The sequence below is a fragment of the Larimichthys crocea genome, chromosome XXI (genome assembly GCF_000972845.2).
Source record: "Larimichthys crocea isolate SSNF chromosome XXI, L_crocea_2.0, whole genome shotgun sequence".
In the NCBI taxonomy this organism is placed as follows: Eukaryota; Metazoa; Chordata; class Actinopteri; family Sciaenidae; genus Larimichthys; species Larimichthys crocea.
Genome location: NC_040031.1, coordinates 6,834,611 through 6,853,091, shown reverse-complemented (window position 1 = coordinate 6,853,091; position 18,481 = coordinate 6,834,611). Strand labels below are relative to the sequence as shown.

General features: G+C 41.4%; 2 protein-coding genes across 5 annotated transcripts in view; one reads left to right on the top strand and one right to left on the bottom strand.

The window, feature by feature from the left end:
* Positions 1-18,481, bottom strand: part of pamr1b (peptidase domain containing associated with muscle regeneration 1b) — a 60,869-nt gene that overhangs the window by 23,445 nt on the left and 18,943 nt on the right. The window contains exons 1-3 of one of the 4 annotated variants that reach the window (XM_027272553.1): positions 16,723-16,966; positions 11,821-11,918; positions 9,748-10,115 (exon numbers count right to left, since the gene is read on the bottom strand). The exons of 1 other annotated variant lie outside the window; for it this stretch is intronic. Coding sequence is in view for 1 of the 3 variants with exons in the window: in XM_027272551.1 (XP_027128352.1) it covers positions 16,723-16,822 (100 nt within the window). In the remaining 2 variants the exon portion in view is untranslated. Of the gene's footprint in view, positions 1-9,747; positions 10,116-11,820; positions 11,919-16,722; positions 16,967-18,481 lie in introns of those variants that run through there. 2 more of the 4 variants (XM_027272552.1, XM_027272551.1) reach the window with 2 other exon arrangements.
* On the top strand, positions 12,561-15,268 carry fjx1 (four-jointed box kinase 1). Its single transcript, XM_010732720.3, has one exon. The coding sequence runs from the start codon at positions 13,015-13,017 to the stop codon at positions 14,296-14,298; it is 1,284 nt and encodes a 427-aa protein (XP_010731022.3). The 5' UTR covers positions 12,561-13,014; the 3' UTR covers positions 14,299-15,268.

Sequence of the window (18,481 nt, the reverse complement as noted above, 5' to 3'; positions counted from 1 at the left end):
AGAAACCACAGCTGCAGTCTACTCCATCAGAAGAATACTATTTTGTATCACATATTGTACAACTTTAGATATATTTTTAATCTTTCAACCAAAAAAGGAATACATACACACCAAAAGTGTAAAATGCTGACCTGCACGAAGAATGTATTTCTGTCATAGACAGAACAGCAGTGGATGATTTTATAGTAGATGTATTTTGTGTGTTTGTCATACAGTTATGTTTTTTTCTACATGCAAATCTTAAGTATTGCCAAAAAAAATCAAAGAGGGGTCAAGAAACTAGGTTAGAAAGTTAATATTGTTATTGTTTACATTCTTTTTGCAGTTCATAGCTACAGTTCATACTAGAGATAGGATGAATGTTAAGATAAGATAAATGTCACTTTTTATTTTAAACTTTAAAGCTATTGACTCCTCATTTTGGTTCTCGTTTTGGTTACACATTTTCTCTGAAAAATTCAAAATGACTAATATATCGACAAAATAATGGCTGACAATTGATGCCACAGGTCCATCATAAAACTCAAGAAAACATTGATGTGTAGTTCTGTCATGTTGTTTTACTCACTTGACTACAGGACAGTCATTTTATTTTGGTCACTTTCCCAGAGCCCCGCTGATACCTTCATTCATCACTACTGTAGTTGAGACTTTCTCCTAATCAGAAACATTTTCTCATGACCCCACAGATCATACTCATCCTGTGCTGCATTATAAAAGCTTCTCAGTTGGCACCACAGTGACTGCGGTTGGTCAAAGAGAATTGGCCCCCTGCCCACAGTGCACAGTAAAATCTAATTACAAGTACATGAAGGAAGTGGTGCAGTAGAGGCACAACAAATTACCTGGGAGCCATTACACTTAATGGCATCCACAACACATTCATTCACAGAATGTTTTTCAGAAGCTGTTTGTAGAAGTAAGTACAGTGCCATAAACGTTGTCTGATCTGTTCATTATTGATAGTTTTACTTTGTGTTGTGTTTGAGGTCCCAGAAGTCTCTGACTGGGTCAGACAAAATGAAGGTGTGGAGCCATGTGGTTTTAATATGAAAGATTCTAATCATGGCATCCCATTCATTCCATTTCTATGGTAACACAGCGAACACAGAGTAAACACAAGTGTCTTTATTTTCCCCTAGAATTTAACGATTTCACTGTATCGTGGCACAACCTGCCATCTTCATTAGATGTGGTGGATGGAAACTAGGCTGTCTGCTTCACAGGTAAGAGAAGCTTTTTAGCTAAGCCAGTGACAACTGTTGCCAAGAGCATAGTGCCATGAAGGAGGTGCAGTTTAGAAACTTAATAGTGCAGAACAGTGTCAAACTGGTCCCCAAATATGTTCTCATTTATGTGCTGTGCTCTAAAGTGAACACCACACTTATGAAGACAGCTTGTTTTTTATGAACTCTTTTAAGGTTAACTACTCTCTCTGCACAACCGCTGTATTTATGCACAATTATCTGTCCTCATAGAGGAACGGTACCCCGTCTGTGCTTTTACCTCGCCGGTATTTTTTCTTTATTACACACCTGCAGTTAAAGTGGAGGAGGGAACAGAGGGAAGAAAGATAAATGGTGACACAATATAAATCGATGATTAGTATGAATATACTGGAAGAAGATATATAGTACACATTTGAGTGTGTATTAGGATGTGCATAAACTTACTGACCCAGTTTACATGAAGCCCATTCGCCGGCGTGCTGCACGATCCTAACTTTGGCACATTGTATATTCCTATGTATGTCATGCTAGATTAAGTTACAGTGCCTCAAGAATTACGTTTCACATTATTGCTGCTGCCCATCCAATTCCAGATACTTCATAGCATTCTCAGTTCTTGAAATGCATAATATAGTCAAGTAAATTAACCAGAAACATCTAACATAGTTTTAGTTTATATGTACCCACTCCTTGTTTTTAAGTTACACTCCAAATGGTGCCTGTCTGGCATTGATTTACTTCCACCCATAAGTCAGGTTAAATACATTTACACGTCACTTTGTTACTTTGAAGCTCTAAATCTGTCCCCCTGAGTCTCCACCCAGTAAAGCTATGCAGCTATGGCTGCCCACGCTGGAAATGACAAAGACTTGGATTTCACATCCCATTACACCCTGTTAATCCCACAGCAAAAGGTCCATCTGCAGGAGATAGCAACAGCAGGGAACCGCAGTAAAGTAAGGTTTATTATAGTACCCTAGGATGCTGGAGATACGGTGCGTATCTGAGCATATGCACATGCGTGCGTGACCTGGTGAGCTCTACACGCCTATAATAGCCAGTGTGCAGCATGAATTCTTCCATATGTATGCCATTTAAACGAGTCAGTCTCACTATAATGGAAAACTTCTGACAACCTGTAATCGTGAACTTTGAAATGATTTTTTTTTCTCTCTTAATCAGAACTAGAAAAAAAATACTTCTTTTAATAGGAACCAACTTCAACCAAATGACTACATACACAAAATATCTGCAGACATCAGCTTTCCCTGGAAATCCACAGGAAGCCAAATGTAAAGTCAGTCAGTATTTGCAAACTTCAGAAAACATTATTTGGCTTATCCCTTTGAGATTGAACTGTTTAATCAAGATTTTAAAGCTTGAACTCAGAGAAGCCTTTTATTCATTTTCAGTATTTTCCAGTAAAACACAGGCTTTCTCATTTCAACAATGTCACCTTCTCTTTATAATACTGTGAGTGGGATTTGTCTCATAATAGTCTCATGTCATCATCCAAACAGCTATCAAGATCATAAATCTTCTCTAGCCCATTCACTTTTATAGAGAGACAGACTCCAACTGTGAAAATCAAATTGGTGAAGGGGAAGAATGACCGGAGTTAGGTAATGGTTGCACTAGAAGCTCCTTGAGTAATTGCTGACCAAGCTTCCAACTTGGAAGACAGAACCACTTGGGATAAAAAAAAAATAAAAAAATGTCACTCTAATAATGGAAACTTCAGAAGGACATGGAGGAGACCAAGATGGAAAGTACGCTATGTAGGAGGAATAAGGAGACTTTCCATCTACTCTAGGTTTCAACAGGGAGGTCTCATGAGGTCTTTGACATGAGACACAGTGTCCTCCAGACCTGTCCCTGCTATTGTTTATTAGACAGCTGCATTTCCTTCCCTTGACCCGTGTTGATCACAACGTGACCCTTGTTGTGTTAGTGCCATTAAAAATAGCCACGTGGGCAAAGAACCAGAGACTTGTCTCACATGGGAGACTTTGTTTTGGTGTATCATGGCAACTAGGTTTGTTTTGGTCATCTTTTTTTTATCCGCTTCCTGTCACTGTATGCAGTGGAACACCAAGGCTGTGTCATTGTGGTGGAAATAATTTGGTCAGAGAGATATAAGAGAGGTGGGACAAAGAAAGAGTTTGACTGGGTGAGGTCAGTGTGAAAGAACCACTAAGTTATTTTAAAGTGGAAAAAGCCACTAAAAAAAAAACGTTAACAGGAACCCAATATTTTACTGCACATCACCTCAGCCCTCCAATTCTACTTCTCCTCTAACCTCTTCGTGTTTTGTTATTCGTTTCTATTGGTTATGGCTCTTGAGGAGTCGTCAGACAGGAGCAGTTATCTCAAATTGTTTTCGGTGACATAAGAGGCATTGTGTGTGACGAATGGAACACTTGACAGAGGGAATTCACCGTTTTATAGAAGAGCTCCTTAATGAGGCTTCAGCATGTAAAACAAACAGATCCTGCTCATTGTGCAGCATGTCAGGATGTAGGGTGTGTAGCTCTCGATACCTGATCTGCTGGGTGTATTTATAGTCACATTAATTTTGGATTTAGTTTTGGGGGAGGGCTTGTTGCTCTGTAGCCATCATCATAACAGTGGATCCAGGGTGGTATTCTTTTTCTTCTGAATGCTAAGCCTGAGTGCAATTAAATGGGATATACACAGATATTATTATCGCGCATTAAGTGTTTTTGTAACTGAGCTAGCACATCAGGTAAATAAAATACCATAAAAGCTTATGATCTTCATAACCATAGGTGTAAAAATGTACTGTTTATACAGTATAGACTTTTAAAAAAAATATATAAGTTTATCCTGAAAAGTTATTTATTGGTTTAACTATGTGCATTAACTGGGTCCATGTGATAATCTTCAGATAATAACATTAATTTACACACACAAAGGTGATGAGTGATTGATATGAAGCAACCTTTATATATAAGCAATGTTTTTCAAAAGTTACTGTTCCAGTAGCAAACCCAAAATTATTAAACTATATAGTTAATCAATCAATAACTTGAATTAAAAACTTAAGACAGTGTAAAGCACTATTTACATCTTTTTATTTTTGCTATATTCACACTGTTTACATTGTTCATACTGTTAATATCCTTGTATATTTACCATACTTTTTTTTTTTTAATATCTCTTTACACTTGTTATATTTTATATTCCACGTTTATTGCTTGTTTGCACCAGGGATAGGGAAACGGAAATTTTCTGTATGTACACATGGCAGCGTTGATGATAACATTGACATGACTTGACTTGAATAATAACAATGTATAATAAAATATACTTTAGAATATGTGCTAATAGACATCAGTCTTCTCTTTTGCTTCCTGTCTGTCTTTTCAGCACTAGGCCTTGCCCTCTTCACTCAGACTAGAGTTCATCCAGCAGTTATGTACGGTAATCTTCAAGCCAAATTTATACAGGCGAGATGACATGTGCGCAGCAGCCTCTTGTGGTCAAACATGGAAATGCACACGTGTTTGGGAAAGTGGACAAAGATCCTGACCACACAGCAAACCACATAGCAAAGCAGTCTCAGTGAGTAAGATGTTTATGAGACTGGGTTTGCTTGTGGTGAAGGAAAGTCTGTGTACATTCTGTACAACGTAACAACATTACGACAACAATATTCTTACACTTTTTGGACTGTATCCATCCAAGGGACCGCTTCAGAGATTACAATACATAACACTGACATGTCACACAGACCATTCTGCAATTGTAAAATATGTTATCTGTTAGATTCAATAACACCGTCTCTAGATTTGACATGTAGGTGTCACTGTAGGTGTATGTAATGTCGATACACTATTTTTGGGTTTGTAATAGAAAAGAAGTTAAAAAATAAATTGAATTATGGGAGGAGAGAGGCTGTGTGTGTGTGAGAGAGAAACTGTGTGTATGAGAAACAGAGACAGACATAGAGAGAACAAGCGAGCAATTAACTTTTAACAAATTTAAACGCACTCCCACTATCAATATTCTTGTAATTTTTGTTGCAAATTCACTGTTTCCTCAAAGAAGTTAATTTCATAAACCCTTTGATCTCATTCATCTATGGCTTTTTATTCTGAACTTCCGAGAGTAAAAGCCATGATGTTGAAAGGCTGGGACTAAATTAGTAGACTGTCAAAAAGAGGATCAATCCTCAAGCAACATAAGCAAAAACAAAAATCTGATCTTGAATCAAAACATGTTATTCCCAGATAGTAAAGACATTCGTCAGAAACACCACTGTGATCTCAAGTAACTGATAAATCCCCCTGATAGCAGAGGATGTGTTTCAGTCTCTAAGAAATCTACCCTTACAGAACTGTTACATCATGCATTTCTCATACTGATGTCTAACAGGGAGATGAAGATATACCCACCACAGTACGTAGCACTGAATGTGGCATGACTGTCAAGACATTCACTTTGAGATGTATATATTGCCTTTCCATCAGTGAATCCAATGTTCCTGTGAGAGGAAACAGACAAATTCGCCACAGACTCTATGAATATGACCGTTATATTTGGCACTAGCATTTGTCTTAGTCTAGCAAAGTGAATCATAAATATGGAATTTAGTGTAAGCTAGAAATTTATAATCAGGAATTCACAGATATGTGGGAGTGCTTATGTGAAGAGGCACGTTGTTTATCCTATGTTCTTAATCTTTACTCCCTCTAGAGGGAGTCAGAGCCTACAAATCCATGAAATAACTTTCAATGGGGGACATGAGATGAATCTAAAGTAGCCTTTAAAGACTCATAAACAGGCCTGAAGACGAGTCACAAAAACCTGTCCAAGGTGAAAAGAGACAGAACATACTACCGCAACACACACACACAACACATTCTAGGATTTCACATGAAGCACATCCTATACTTTCCACTTTCATCTTATTATGTTATGGAGCTTATTGATTTTCCATTGCAAGCAACAAAGTGGAATCAAGATGTCCATGGCGAGAATCTCAGCAGTAAAGGAATGTAAGTTGTAAGCATTGGACTGGAACAGGGCACCATAACTAATCACTCTGATCTCATTTTTATTATTTATATTCCCACAGCTGGGTGAAGGCTGCCTGTTTGATCAATTCTCCACTGCCTTCTTTTAACGGCAACGAGCCACTGCCACTGCGTTAAATTATTCAATTGGGCCCGCTTTGTTGTTAATAGCAGTGATCATTCTTGCTTAAATCGCATAATGTATGCGCTAACAGCCAACAGTGATACAAACCTGTCCCGAGGGACACAAATCTATCGGTGGTGAGCCTCTACATGCCACATTAGAGCTTCCAAGCACCAGTGAAGCATAGGTAAGTAAAATACACTCAACAAGGTCTATATGGAAAAAGCTCATTCCACAAGGCCACGGCTATAAATGATCAAGCCTGCACTTTATGTCGACTTCCAGTGAAATACGGCCGGTATACAATGGCCAGGCTACTGGCTGGGATTTTAAATGATGGAAAAGCCTGTCTTATACACTTTGTGTGCTGATTTTAGGGCTAAGCAGGAAAGAAAGAAAGAAAAGTTGGATGTTGTTATTCATGCAATACAGTTCAGAGAAAGGAACAAAGATTAAAGGATAAGAGTAAATAGATTATTCCTAATTTAGACACGCTATGCCAAGAACACGGAGCGTTTTGCAAAACTAGACAATTCTTTGATTCGAGCTGCACTATTTCTAAATTTAACACGACTCTGCTAACTCAAACAGTCTATAGTGCATGGTAATTTGGAGGGAGAGACGGAGTGAGTTCTTCTGTGTTTTTGTTTTACTTGCAAAGGTTGCCTGGAGTTCTTTTCCATGTGGCTCGTTTGTTTACCCTTCCCCCCGCTGGGGTCCTGTCAACACCCCCAGCCCCGTGGGTAGGAAAAGGTCAAAATGCCAAGGGGTCTTTCTTATGTCCTGTCCTGGATTCCAGCATGTTCCTTTCCGTTAACCCTCCAACACTGTTATTACTACTTCTACTGAGGAGCTGGAAAAAGGGAGCGCAATCAGTCCGGGAGGAAGAAATCTCGCGGCTTGAAATAACAGGACCTTTTTTTAGAAGCTGCCAGGGGCAAGGTGTTTTTTTATATTAAGATGGGATTTAAGGTGCAGAAGAAGAATAAGAAGGAGTAGAAGACATGCCTGATTCACACCTTGAAGGGAAATGTAATTTTGTTGTCAAATTTTTAATTTAAACAATATACTTCATATGATATGTCTACCTACTATAAGATATTTCAGTATAAATGGCTCTGCAACAACCGTTAATTACCATAGCTTGAGCTGTCAAGTGGTGAGCTCCTCTGTGCTGGCATATTGCATTCCATATTTCAACATGACCAACTCACATCTGCATTTAAGACTTTGAAGTGAAGACTTTGAAGCACAAAGAATACAGTTTCTCATCAGCTGTCAGGTGTTAACAGTATGTCCCATATGGAAAATCATACGACACTGCACAGGCCTGCTATGTGAAATGTAGTCATATGAAACATGGGTTTTATATAATGTCCATTCAGCCTAGTAGTACGATAACTGAGCATAGTGCAGAAAGAAGAATGAATATATATCTGGATTTGATTAAAATAACTCAAGATTATATGAACATACGTTGCATGAACCATACATCTGTTCAAAATAATGTGACTAAATTTCCTCTGTGTAAGCTGTTGCCATATGCTGAAAAGACTAAATGTTTTTCATTAGTGGTTGCTGAAACTGGTTTGAAGATCTGGAGAGGGCGGGGAGAGGCTGAGAAAGAAGATGCATGTAAACCGCAGCACTCCTCCCTCATATGTACAGACGATTCATTCCAATGTGATATGATGAGAGTAAGCACTCCGTGCTGTTCGCCTATTAAACCTGAAGCTGCTAAATGTTTCACTGAAACGTTAGGAGGTCATTCAACCACCATTTCTAATCTTAACTGACCGTGTGACCCCCCCACACAAGTGCTGCGACATAACCAAATCACACAGTGCATTTCATCTGGAAGAAAAAAAATACACGAAGGCCAATGTCATAACTTAATAACGATCAGATGTTCTTAAGCTCTCCCTTTAGCCAATTTAAGACGAACCTTGCCACAAAGCACTGAGCACACTTGAGTCAATAAGCCAGTTAGCAGAAGGAAAAGTAAAACGAATTCAATTCTTGACTTATTTAATAGGGGATTTGGTGTGGTAGGTCAGGGGGTGTAATCCTGGAGATTGGACACTGATTCTTTAATCGAGTAGTTCTATAGTACATCTCCTTCCTATCCTCACAGTTTTGCTCTTGCGAGAGGGTCTCTCTTATGTAGCACTGAATTTCAATGGTTCATTCCTCTACTGGTTCAAAAACCCCTCTTTTAACTGCTGTTGCACGGAAACCAGATGGAGACGGGGAGTACAGCACATCAATAAGCCAACTCCCCTGCTTTTCCTCAATGGCTAAGAGAGTAATTCAGCATGCATTAACGATAACTCATCCATTAGGAAATAGCAACCAACCAGTCATTGCTAAAAACCTTGAGCCTGCGCATCAAGAAATTGGCAAAGGCAGGCTAACAAAACCGCAGTGAATGGTGGAAAAAGAGAAAGGCAGCAGTTTGGTGGCTGTGTGCCATGCTCAGGTCCCAGTGGTGCAGAGGATCTCTCAATGTAGCAACAACTTCAGTTTGATTCTGCATAAGCTGCTTGTTTCTGCATGTTGTCTCTGAGACCCACAGTTTCCGTCTGGGTAAAGCCAGGAGGGAGACTGCTGTTACTCTTAAAAAATGCACCATCCTGGAAACACTGTGATTGAGAATTAAACTGCATAACCTCTCACATTCAACACTAGCAACATCTGCCTGCTGAAAGAAGCCAAGAAAGTAGTAGTCTGCTGACTATGAGGTCCATTTTGTGCAATTTGTCCATTATTTTAAAGCATTACTTGAAATAAGGGCTGAGATAAGTGCTGACAAGATTGCATCTCTGTCACCAGTAGTTAAAAGAAATGTCTGAGCTGTCTCTGGGGTATTTATTGTAATGGTACATGCTCCTCTGCAAGTTTACCGCAGCCAAATTTTAGCCCTCTTAGTAGAGAGAAGCACATGCTGGGCTCCTTGAACAGATGGCAATATCCCAGTTCCTGGATTCAAAGCAGGTATTGACAGTTCAGTGTGCGTACGACTAGAATACTAAATCAAATCAACATACAGCCTTCTATCCGCTCAACTCACTCTTTATTTATTTATTTATTTTATAATAAATACATACGAGCACACACATGTCCAAAGAACACATAGATCTCTTCATCATTCATAAACTAGGAGACGATGAATTCTTCCCCATGGATGTCCCCCGCCCTGTCACTGATTCCCTGAGCATGAGTAATTGTCAGGCCCTGTGAAATAATCGGGGCTTTCAACGCTAATGGAAGCCCTGCACATTCATTATTCAGTCCAGGAAACAGAGTGCTGCAAAGTGTCATGGGACCTATGAGTTATTGCTCAGCATGGACTAACCTTATACTACGAGGGAAGTGACAGAAGCCCACTGCGCTTTCTCCTCCTCTGTCCCCATCCCTTTATGTCTCCTCTGCCTCCCTCTGTCCATCAGAACAGGCAGACAGGCACCACACAGAGAACTCGAGATTGTATCACAGCTGTGGTGTGGTCAGACGGCCGGTGATGGGTGTAGTGTGTGGCTGCAGACAGAATGACAGACGGTCTGGGGCTCTCTTGTGTCACTGCAGCGCTTGACCACAGACAGCCATGACTGGTGGAGAAAGGCTTTTCCCCGTGTTACAGCCCTACTGGGACTGCTGTGGGATTTACGAGGAAAGCGGAGTGAGGAATGCGGCAGGAGGAGGGGGGCTCAGAGGTTGGCTGACCTGCAGATAACACATGGCAAGAAACAGATAGGTTTGATATGAGAACATGCCCGCACTTGTGCTCAGAGAAAAGGGACACCGTGAGCCATGCTGCTGCTGACTGAGCCAGCAAATACAGTTACCCCACACTCCTAAAAAGCAACAGACATCAGAGAGAATTTCAGCAATGCACTTAAGCCCTCTTCATTTCCTTTGTCTAGACTTAGGAAATCTAGCTCCTGCTCAGTGAAAGTGAAGGGAGAAGTTATGATGAAGGTGGGTTTTTATATCAGAACTATGCAAGAAGATAACATCGTATAGAAGGCCCTAATTCAAACATAAAATACTTTAAAGTATTCTTTTTATGTCAATTTATACCTGTATGTATTTAGTAAGCCTATTTAGTACCACTTACTATCTGCATTTCTGGGACACACTGTGTAATTTGCACAGTAAATTTGTTTCAAACCACTCTAAACACTACATAAAAAAAATAAATAAATAAAACGTCCACAAGGACCTACTCTTTTGTCAACTATGTTAGGAAAAACATGCTCAGCCATGCACCACCACACAAACCATTTCTTAAGATTCCACGATTTATAAATGCTTTTCTACTCCCACGCAACTTGGGGATTTTTTGTTGCCATTGTACTGCCACTGCCGTCAATCTGCATTGCAGAATCAAACACGGGCTGGGAATTGAACAAATTATTCTGCTGATGGCAAAAAAAATACTGAAATATCCGACTTGGCAAAACAGAAGTGAAGGTTACGTGAGCAATATGACCAAATCAGAATAATTTCTCCTGTCTGCCTATAAGAAGTTGTCTCCTGTCTATTCCTGCATGCTATTCGATATTAAACGATATACTAGTGTGGATGGGTTTTATGTAGTTGTAGTATATCACTCTCCAAGATATAAAATACCTCAAATATCAGCATGAAGCTATCAGTTTCAGAACTCCAGGCGTTTCAAGCATACATTACTGGATCTCAAGTTTACAGGGTTTAATTGAGTATTCTTGTCTACAGCTGTTTCAACTAAGGCAATTTAGCATGCCAGCATGTTGCTATAAGAGTGACCCAATTAATTTGATCAGGAAACTAAGGTTCAAGATACAGTCTGTGAAAACATGAGTGGAATGGTAAGGAGTGTAGGGGAATACAAATTAGGTAATCATTTAATGAGGGAGATGTATATAAAGGAGTTTGCGTGCATGCATGTTACATGTGGTTGAACAAAAGCATTGGACAAGGATGAAAACAAGCAGTTGACGTTATTGTGCCCTAGGTGCTCATAAGAAAATGATCAAATATTTAGCAGCAGAAATTTAAATAAAGTCGGTATCTAGGAACACAAAGGAAGAACTATTTTATACTAAACAAGGTATTTGGATCAAGGGTCCTGAGTGAGGGAATTCTATATGCTGCCGAAGACAGTGAATAATGGTTAAAAGCTCTGTTAAAAGTCAGTATGTGGAGCTTCTGTTAAGGTTTTCTGTCAGAGTTTCATGTTTAGGCTCATTTTGAAGTCAATCAGTTAATTATAAGGATAGTCACACATTTTTGTTATTTGGGCTCTTCTCCAGTTCATCGGAGCATCCGCTGTCATTTGCTTAAAAGACACAATGACAGTGAAACTAAAGAGCAGACAATTAAATGTGAGGGTGTTCATAGGAAAATAATCACTTTGAATATTTTGTCGCTTTTATATTCAACTCACAGAAATCGTTTTGTAGCTTGTGCAGTCATGAATGATCTTCTTTCTTGGTTCAGCAACACTACTCCTTCAGTTTGTTCATCAGCAGTGGAACATGTGATCTTTTGGATAGATATCAGGTGACTAACTTATGAACATTCCTTCATTGTGGCATAAATAGTTCTTTTGTCTGTACATTTACTTTTGGGTCACTGTCCTAAAATTGAGGTTGTAAAAAGAAAAAAAAACACTTTTCATCCAATATGGGCATGAACCCCCCTCAAACATTTGGCATTTTATCCCCACAGTTATGCTTTCATTTCAAATCCAAATGTGCCGGAGTACAGAGCCAAACCAATGACATGAAATGTGCTGATATTACTTGATGCTTTCTGTGATCCGCAATGACCTCATGGTGATCATGAATTAGAAATAGAATAAAAAAGGAGGGTGTTTTGCATACATTTGGGCAAACTGGTTTCCGACAGGCTCGGTCCTGCCTGCTTGTCTCACTGACACCGTATTCCTAAATATACAGGCACGAAATAATTTGTTTAAAATGATTACATTAATTTCCAAAGTATTTCGGCCCTAGGTATTAATTATCATAATGGCTGCCCTCGCCAATACCACACAATCCTCTCACAACACACACACACACACACACACACACACACACACACACATACACACGCACACAGGCACACAAAACGCAGCGCGGTGCACTTGCTCCGCTCTTCTCTGAACCCTCCTTCCCACGATCCGCCCACCATCTCGGGACTGAGTCACGTGTCTCACCGCCTAGTGTCTCTCTGCGAGCCGACACCAGCACAAATCAAAACTCACCCAGCGCCCGATGGAGAGAGAACGGAGGATGAGAAACGGAGAGGTGCACACGCACCTACAACGCCAGTGGGCTATAATGGAGGACGTTCAATAGCGAGTATCCGCAGTGGTGATCCGAAATGTTCTCTCTGTTTCCCGCAGAGGAATATGACAAGGCATGTGAGCCGGACGAGAGATGAGACTCGCACTGTGTCGGAGACCCTGATCTCAAACAGTCCGCCTGTGAGTCGTGGGACTTAAGGGGTGTACAGGACACGGGGCGCACAGCTCACAGCCGCTCCAGCTCAACTGTGGAGTGAAGATTATTTTTTTCTCTATCTTGTTAAACCCCGACTGAGCACTGTGGGTCTCTGAGGGGAAGGAGGTCTAACCATGAGGGCTGTTTCAGCAAACTTATTGGCTCTGCTTTTCCTGGGCGCCCTTGCAAGTGTTTTCTACATCTGGAGCGCACTGGAGACCCGTTTAGAGCGACACAAACGGAGGTTCTCGGTACCGGGTGGAGGGTCTTTTCACCAAGGTCTCCCTGTGGATCTCTCTGCAAAAACTTTCCGGGTTTTGCTCGCTGTCCCACCGGCACAAAGACCGCACTTGGGGGGCAGACTTGAGGCTCACAACCTCACTGATCAAACCGTCTCTGCAGGAAATCGAGATTACCATGTGAATGGGGATAACAAGAGGTCAGCGCAACGGGGGGGCCCGGTCAAGTTAGGCTCCCCGGTGGAGGATGGGATATTTTGGAGTGAATGGCTGGAAGATCTCCTCCCTGTTGGCTTCACGGAGGATTATGCTCGGACATGGCGAGAGAGAGCGAGGACACGCCGGGTAGTGAAACTGGAGCCTGGATGCGGCAGGATATCTAATCAGCTCGCCACTTTTGCAGATGGGACCAAAGCGTGTGTGCGTTACGGGATAAACGCGGATCAGGTGCAAGGAGAAACTTTGACTTATTACCTTGCCAGTTTGTTAGGCATTACAAACCTGCCTCCTCTTATACTGTCCCAGTTGAGCGGTGATAGTGAACAATGGGCGGCTGTGAAGACGCGGATAGATGGTTTACAGTGGAGTGATCGGGCCGTGGTTTCTCTCACCGAGTGGGTCTCCAACCTGACGGGGGTGATTACACCTGCGCCGCTCAGACAGGAGAGCAGTGGGCTACATCCCGTACTCGAGGAGCTCTGGAACAAGACGACAGCGGAGCTGCTGGAGCTGATGCAGTGGACCGACCTGATCATATTCGACTACCTGACCGCAAACTTCGACAGACTCGTCAGCAATCTGTTCAGCCTGCAGTGGGATTCGCGCGTAATGGAGAGAGACACCAACAACCTCCTCAGAACACCCCGCGGTGACCTTGTGTTCATAGACAACGAGGCCGGACTAGTGCACGGGTTTAGGGTGTTGAACATGTGGGAGAAATATCACAGTACAGTATTAAGCTCCGTGTGCTTATTCAGAAAAAGGACCACGCAGCGCGTGGCGGAGCTGCACAGGCGCAGAGACTCCAGGAAAAGGCTGTTGGAGCTCTACAGGGACAGCGAGCCTTTGTCCCTGGAATTGGGTTTTCTCTCAGACGAGCATGCTGGTGTCCTCCAGGACAGGATAGACAGATTATACAAACACATTTTGCATTGCAAAGGAAAGTACAGCCAGCTGTGAACATTCACAGGTGACGGATTTGCTGCCTGCACGGTATAAGGAGCTCTGCAAACGCGACTGGCACACCTGTGCTGAACTGATGCGCGCTACACAAAACTGTCTTGAATCTCCAGCTGAACTACCTCTTGTGAATAGAATGTGTTGCCTACTTTATAAATAAATGATTTGACACGTGTTTGTAAGCTCCTTGATTAGATTTTCACTGTATGCCTCAGAGAGAGGAATGACAAAGGCCATCTTATCCTGTCTTACTTCACCCCACTGATCAATAGTAAAGCGTAGGCAATATTTGTGTCTAGGGTTATCATAAATGCAGCCCATTCATAGTGTGTTTGGATTCTTGCCTTGTGTCTTGCCTAAGCCTTAACCTTAAGTTGATCTTGAATACTGTATTTCTGTTGACATCTGGTTCTCTTTTTTTTATAGGAAATCGTTTGCACAGTACAATTGTCACAGCAGCACCTGCACTCTTGTTATTGTGTTTGGATTGCATATTCAGCCTTAAAATCACAGGTGTATCACATCCATTGTACATGTTGTAAGTATGTTGTATATATTGTCTGTCAACATGTTTTGGGGGGAATTTGATGCTCCACTAATTTAACGTGCATTGTAACATTCCAAACTGTCCTTTTTGATAAATACACTGTAATTTAATTGAACTGTTGTCAGAGTATGTGTTTTGTATGCAGTTTGTGCTGAACTGGCTTATTAGACTGCATCAAATATTTACTTAGTCTGCGTGGAGTACTGGGATTTTTCAAGCCCCTGTGCTTGCCCATTACAGTGCTCTCATTGTGCTGTAGTAATATCTTATACTGGTACACTGTTCCCTAGAAGCCATTCTGTCAGCCATAGGCACGCTGCAACAGGAATCTCTAATCCCCTTCATAATCTCACCCAGAATGATTAACTGAAAGAGACAACTGACATGATTTGACATCCTTTCAAAAAGGGCTTTACTGTTCCCTAAATGCATCAAAACTTCCTCCTTTTTTTCCAGAAAACCTATTACAGAATATTCATCACTCTCGTAATGTAAACGGTGAACCTGCGGCCAAGGCTGGGTGGCTTATTGGTTCAAGCTGTTCAGCTGAGAAGTAAGTGAACTCCTTTTGTGGGTGCATGTGTGCTGCAGAGAGGCCAAGCCCACAATTAATGAGCGCTTTGCTCTCAGAGGAGAGGCATGCTTACAGTTGTTTTTTTCCCAAAGGTTGAATTTGTTTCTGTGAAAGGTATTCAAGATAATAAAAAAAAAAGAAAAACAAAATAGACAAGGCTTATATAATGTCTGAAGGGTCAGACAAATCATTTTGCTTTATACTGTAACATCAGCTTTTAATTCGACCCTTTTGGAAGCATCTTCTCCTCATTAGTTCCACTACAGCCCCAACTCTGTGTCTGATTTCTGGTTCTAGACTTACAAGCACATCAGAGGGAAAGTCAAGAGATCGAACTTTTGAAGGCCTAATTCCTTCCAGTCTTTTACTATTCTGCACCTCATCTGGTTTCTTTTACATCATATATATATATATATATATATATATGTGGCCAGCTCCAGGGCACACCACTACTGTTTGTAGATCTCCATAGAGTGGCATGAGTGTGTCTTGTTCAGATAGTGGTTCGATTTGTACTCGCATTTCATTTCAGGGCTTACAACACATGTGTCAGTATCAGTGATTTATGCTTCTCCCGCTAGGTCACCACTTAGCAGCAGAGAAGCAGCAGAGGTTTAAGCAGGTGTAACTGAAGGCTTTTTCCAGACTAGCTGCCTGCTTCAGCTCTAATAGGGACTTGGGGATCAATATGTGCACTGACTGTTGTATAAGGGAAAGCAGGTCATGTTAATGCGCTGGGTGTAGGGTTAGCATGTGAATGTGTGTGTTTCGAGAGGGGGTTGCAGCTGGGCATCATGCTCCAAGCAAGTCTGTTAATGCCGAACAGTGCAAAGAGATTTACGACAGGCTGCAGACACCAAGGATTACACACAATGCTAAACTGAGGTCTGCAGGTCTAAACCAGACTCGCAAACCCTTCCTCCTTTCCTGCCTCGCACAATTTCTCTCCCGCTGTATTTCACCCACATCTCGCCTCTTCCTGCGGCGCATTTGTCTTCACTGTTAACATCACTGTCAACTTCATTTGTTAGCTAAATGGAAAATGAAAGTTTCATTTTCCTAATTAGTTTTTTTTTTTTTTTCTGCGTACATGAAAGCCATTTTTTAACTAGGGACCATGCCAGCTGTAATCACGCTAATGGTGGATATCAAAGAGGTTGTTGAATCGCCCTTTTAACTGTTCACATATGTTCCTCCCTCACTCTTTCCGCCTGGCTTATTTCAGATCAACACACTAACTCCTTCAAGTCCCACCCCCTTCCTTTTCTTTCACCCAGAGGCAACAAAATCTTCATGCGCATACCTTTGTGACATGGTCTAATGAGTGCAGTCTGGTGTAGATCATGGCACCAGCACAGTAGGGTATGATGCAGTTCATGGCAGTTAGTTCTGCCCTCATACATGCCAGTGTTGTGTGGTGCCCTCCAGATGTGCTTGTTTTCTGAATCACAGGCTCAGACAGTCAAACAGCCGGGGGCCTGCAGCAGGCCCGAGCAAAGATCCCAGGTAGTCAAACTGATCTTCTTCTTCTTTGTGCACATAGCAGACATTCCAGTGGCGCTGAGGGAGGATCATCTCCATGGACACACAATCGCATGCAGACTTCTCAGGCAGGCGAGTGGAAGGAGTCCCAGCTGTGTACATAAACTGTTGGCGGAGATCCAATTTCATGATATTTAAAAATGAAAAATAATGATTTATCAGCAGGTTATATTAAAAGAATGTTATTCAAGTTATTGCAACATTTTTTAAAAAGGACAGTATGAGATTTGGGGAAATGATTCAAACTGTCTCGCTGAGAATTAGTTGAGAAGATAAATACCATTCATGCTTGACCAGTCAATACAATGCTGTAGCCAGCAGCCAGTTAGCTTAGCTTAGCTTAAAGGAAACAGATAGCCTACCAGCACCTCTAATGTCCACATTCTATCTGATTTGTTTAATGCAAAAGTAAACCCAAGTGTAAAAACAACACATTTGGCTTTAACATGGTTCACATGCCGGACTACTTCTTGGCAGAGAGCAATGACTTTCTTAAGTCTCTGCTGGTTGCCTGGTAATCTCACAGCAAAGACAAGGAAATAACCACCTCCAGAAACAATTGGTACACAACCCTCCTGGAAAATTGCATGTTGGTTTTACACTTGTCTATTTGTACTGAAATATTAAAATGAGTGATGGCATTGTAATTTGGCAGCTTTAGAGGTGCAAGGCTATCTGTTTCCCTCTGTTTCCAGTCTTCATGTTAAGATAAGTTAACAGGTTGTTGGTGATGTAGCCTTGTATTGATCAGACAGACACTACATTGTTGTCAGTCTTCTCATATGGTAACTTGTGTCAAGAAAACAAAAGAGCATTATTCAAAACCTCAAACTATTGGAATCATTACCTCTACTCAGGAAATGACAAAGCAACATAACTTAACCACAAACCAGTTCATCAGTCACACCAAACTAATTTACATAATTCAAAGTATGAACGACTGAGCGCTTTGGATAGAAAAAAAAAATCAAATTGGGTGTTTTGCCAGACACCAGGTGATTAACTGACTTAGACTGTCCCTTTCCCTGTGGGCCTGCCATGAGTGAGTAGGCGGACATAAGTGGCATTCTTTCATGGCTACACAGTGCAGGGAACTTCCTGCGCATGACTGAATGATTTCATTATGAAACACAGCACATACTAGGGGGAGAGTCACTTAGTCACAGCTGAGTGACTACGGGCCATGAAGGGTAAACTGGGGGGCCTGGGCTAAGACTGGAGGGGCTTTGGCAGTGTGAAGGCTGGACAGCCAGCCCGTGGTGTGCCTGGAGAACTGGCACAAAGCCTGGCTTTGTCCAAACCAGGGGTGAAAGCTTAAGGTCAGGACCTTTGGGCATTTTTTTCTCAAGACAAGTAAAATGTAATGAGTAACAGAGACAGGCGAGAAATGGGCTGCACATACCTCTGCTAATAAGAGGAGAAAAATGTGTTATGTGTGGTGACCTCCTCTGTTTTCATCAGGTACAAATTAATTTAAGTCAAACCTAAATGCCAAGCTCCTTTTTTTAATTATTACGTCA